Genomic DNA, 3,840 nt, shown 5'->3' with positions numbered 1-3,840 from the left:
TGCCTGGGTGGCTCAGTCTGTTGAGCACCCAATTCTTGGTTTCAGTTCAAGGCGCGATCTCGCATTTTGTGGGTTCAAGCACCGCATCGGGCTGTGCGCCGAGATTCTCTGTCTCCCTCTCTCTTTGCCCTTCCCGTACGCGAGTCCTCCCAGGGAGGTATCAGTGACTTTCAGGACCTCTGGGACCCCGTTCTCCAGTGGGAGGCCTCCATGCCCCACCCCCTGCCTGTCCCCCAATTAGACTCCGCCAGTCTTGCGGCTGTGTCCACTTGCTTTATTTTGCCCCATTTACAAAAGGTAAAGAGGACGACGTATGGGAGGTGGGGAAGGGGGTGTGCGGGGCTCCTCCCTGCTGGGGCAGAGGAGGGGAAAGAGGGTGGGGTGCACGAGGCAGGCCCCCAGGGAGAGTCCTGGGGCCCTTGGAGGGGAAGAGACTGTCCTGTCCCCCCATTCTGCCTGCTTTAGTTCGAAGGTCCCAGACCCCAGGCCAGTCTCCTGAGAGCTGCTCAAGCTGGGGGCGTGGCGTGGGGAGGGGCAGCCACCCCCAGCTTCAGGGCCCCGGCTTCTCGGGTCCACTGCTGCTGCTCTTGCGGCCGTCACCAGCTCCGGGCAGCCCCCTTGGCAGGTGTGGGGAGACGAGCTCAGACCCCGGATGGAGGAGGGCATCTCAGCGGATAAGGGGCGCCGAGCGGTCGTTGGTGACTGTGGGTCGCAGCTTTACGGTGGCGAACGGGTTTGTGCCTCTGCGAGGGGAGAGGTCAGGGTGAGAGGGGCCCAGGTCCCCAGCTGGCCTGGGCTCTAGGGGAAGTCGCCGGGCACCCGAGCTAGTGTCCACTGCCACCTCCTGCCCCCACTGGTCAGCTCTCACCCCTGACTCATCTCATCTCCCCTCCCCCCCCACAGGGAGCCCCCTGTGGAGCCACATCCCCACTGACTCCCATTCTAGAATGTTCTAGGACTCACCGAGGGAAAAGCTCTGGAGGGTGCTGCTCCCAGGACATAAGTTTCTGCAGTGAGGGTGGAGGAAGGGCCAGGTTTAGGGGGGAAAGGGGCGAGTGAGCCCCCACCTCTGCAACTCCCCATTCCAGAAAGGTGGATGACCAGACCAGAGGCCCCCTGCAGGCCAGAGTTCTGGGAAAAAGGCCTGGGCATTCTGAAACCCAGAATTCTATGGGTTTCGGACTAGAGAAGCCTCTGGGCCAGGGCTCAGCTGTTCTCCCCACCCCCACCCCGGGTTCTACCCAGCCAGCCCCAGCCCAAGCTCCCACCCAGGACCCTGGTCTTGCCTCTCCTAGGAGGCAGGAAGGACAGGCCTTCACCAGTGCTCCCAGCAGGACCACGGGGGCTCCAGTCCCTGAGAGGAATGCGTACCCCCTACCCTCTGCCCCAGGCTCAGAAGTCTATCCCACACCTCCCTGCAGATGGGCAAACTGAGGCTGGGGTAGGAGGGCCCCTCTCCAGCCAGCCAGTGGCAAAGTAGGGAGGGTGACCCGGTCTCCAGTCTCCCAGCCTGCTGGATGAGCGCAGGGCTGGGGACAGGCTGGAGCTGGGAGAGGGCTCACCTTGACATCACTCGCCACCCCCATGCTGCCCACGCTGCTCCGGCGGCTGCTGGGCAAGGGCGTAGGTGTAGGGCTGGGGGCACGGCTTGGGACCCGGCTTGGGGTTCGGGAGCGGGATTGGCCGTCCCAGTACTCCGGGGGTGCCGCAGAGTTGCCCGGCCGGTCCAGGAGGTCATCAAGGCTGTGGCTGCCCCGCAGTGGGTAGGTTCTGAGTCCAGAGGAAGGAGGGACGGGAAGGGGGGGTTGGGTGCCTGCTGCTCCCCCCACCCCTGATCTTGCTGGGCCCCTCAGCATCCTACACCTTCTTCCCTTGCATGGGGGGGAGGGGGAAGGAAGGCCACAGCGCTTGGAGGCAGTCCCCCGAGGTGGCAGAGGGATGGACGCAATGCCTTTGGCATGTAGAGAGGTGGAGGTCCCCTTCCTCTGGAGGCCAAAGGAGACTGGGAGCACTCAGGACTGTGACTTACAGATGTCCCCCCTGGGGGAAAGGGCCACCCTCCTGAAGTCCCACCCCAGCCCCACCTCCGACCCCCCAGGTACCTGGAAGGTAGCTCATTCATAGGGTTCATCAGGTTCACGGAGGTCACTGGGTTCAAAGGGTTCATGGGGTTCACAGGCACCTCCTCCAAAGGCTTCACATAGGCCTCTGGGAACCAGCCACTCCTGTGGGGTGGAGGCAGGGGGTCCCATAGGCGGAAGGCCCAACCACAGGGGCCAAAACCACACTTCCGAGGGCAGTTACTGGGCAGAGCTGTGTGCCAGGCCTTGCTCCAAAGGCTTTGCCCTGAGTAATTCATTCAATCCCTAGAGGAGTCCCTTCTCCACCTTCAAGGCCAACTGGCCACGTTCATGTCCTGTCAGGGGCTAGGTCACCTCGGGAGGAGCTGGAAGTCCAAGTAGGAAACCAACGTGTCCAAGGACTGGCTTTTTTCTCTACTCATGGGGCACCCACCACGTGAGGGCCCGCAGAGAACCAGACACAGCTCCTGCTCCCCAGAGGCCCCCAGCCTGGCTGACAGGCCCATCAATGGATGATCACAAGGGTGACTGTGAAGGGGACAGGGTGGGGGCCGAGGATCATGGGCAACTGTGCCAGGGGAAGGGGCGCTGGAGCCTATGGTGCCAGACTACCACCCAGGGCCCTTTCCTCCTCAGCCCTGCCGCTTCCGACCAGCCTAGGACTCTGGTTCCAGTGACCCCAGGCACCCTGCCCTTAGAGCGAGTCTTTGCCCGGCTGGAGGCTCATTACCGCATCTCCAGAGCCACCAGGGCTCAGGGAGAGGCACTTTGCGTGATGTCCCTTAGCTTTTTCAGACCCCACAGAACCTACCAGATTCTGGCTAAGCACTTGGGAAAGTGTTCTCCCCAAAGCCACCTTAGACCTCCAAACCCAATCAACAGCATTCTTGCCTAAAGGTAACTGGAAGCTATTTCAACTCAAACGACAGAATGAAACATTTACAAACGTTCTACTTCTGCTTTCACCATAAAGTGCCCACTGATAAAACTTGCCATCTTCTTTCCTGACCCGCGAGGCACAGAGAGAACAGCAATGTCCCAGGAACGAGGGTTGAGAGCACTGATCAAGGTGATTTTCCACTCAGGTCCCCAGGAAGTCTGTCGTGGGGACTTGCGTGGTCCACAAGGCAGGTGTTTCCAACCCTGGTGTTTGTGGCCATCTCTCTACCCGCCAGCCCATCCTTCTGGTCTCGATCAATAGTCCCCTGTCCTCCACCCCTCCATCCATACATCATCCCACCCTGCATGACGCATCCAGGATCCATGCGGGCAACCACGCACGGACCACCAGTCCCTAATCTGTCCATCAACTCTTGCCCACCTGCCTGCCCCTCTACCAGCCCATTCATATACCTTTCCACTCATCCTTCAGTCTATGTACGCACCCCACATCCATGCATCCTCCCTGCCCCAACCACTCAGACATCCACCTGCCCACAGGATCACCCCCTCATCCACTCTCCATCCACCCATCATCCACTGACCACACCCCCATCCACTCTCCATCCACCCACCATCCACTGACCACACCCCATCCACTCTCCATCCACCCACCATCCACTGACCACACCCACCACCCACTGGCCACACCCTCATCCACCCTCCACCCACCCACCCACCATCCACTGACCCTGCAAGCACTTTTACATGCACCTGCTGACTCCACCCTCTAAGCCTCCATTCACTCAGACCACTATTCTTGCCTTCGTTCATTCCTTCACCCGCTAGCATGAGTGCGAGTGGGCACCCCCCCAGTAAA

At 60.9% G+C, this 3,840-nt stretch overlaps 1 protein-coding gene across 1 annotated transcript in view; it reads right to left on the bottom strand.

Moving 5' to 3' along the window:
- Positions 1 to 257: 257 nt before the first annotated feature.
- Positions 258 to 3,840, bottom strand: part of BAIAP2L2 (BAR/IMD domain containing adaptor protein 2 like 2) — a 26,936-nt gene continuing 23,353 nt past the window's right edge. Inside the window, exons 9-12 of the mRNA XM_029955413.1 lie at positions 2,103 to 2,359; positions 1,563 to 1,770; positions 964 to 1,007; positions 258 to 743 (exon numbers count right to left, since the gene is read on the bottom strand). Coding sequence (XP_029811273.1) covers positions 668 to 743; positions 964 to 1,007; positions 1,563 to 1,770; positions 2,103 to 2,359 — 585 coding nt within the window. The 3' untranslated portion in view covers positions 258 to 667. The remainder of the gene's footprint in view (positions 744 to 963; positions 1,008 to 1,562; positions 1,771 to 2,102; positions 2,360 to 3,840) is intronic.

This window comes from Suricata suricatta, chromosome 10 (assembly GCF_006229205.1).
Source record: "Suricata suricatta isolate VVHF042 chromosome 10, meerkat_22Aug2017_6uvM2_HiC, whole genome shotgun sequence".
Classification (NCBI taxonomy): Eukaryota; Metazoa; Chordata; class Mammalia; order Carnivora; family Herpestidae; genus Suricata; species Suricata suricatta.
The sequence above is the reverse complement of the archived record's forward strand: the minus strand, read 5'-3'. Positions and strand labels throughout refer to the sequence as shown.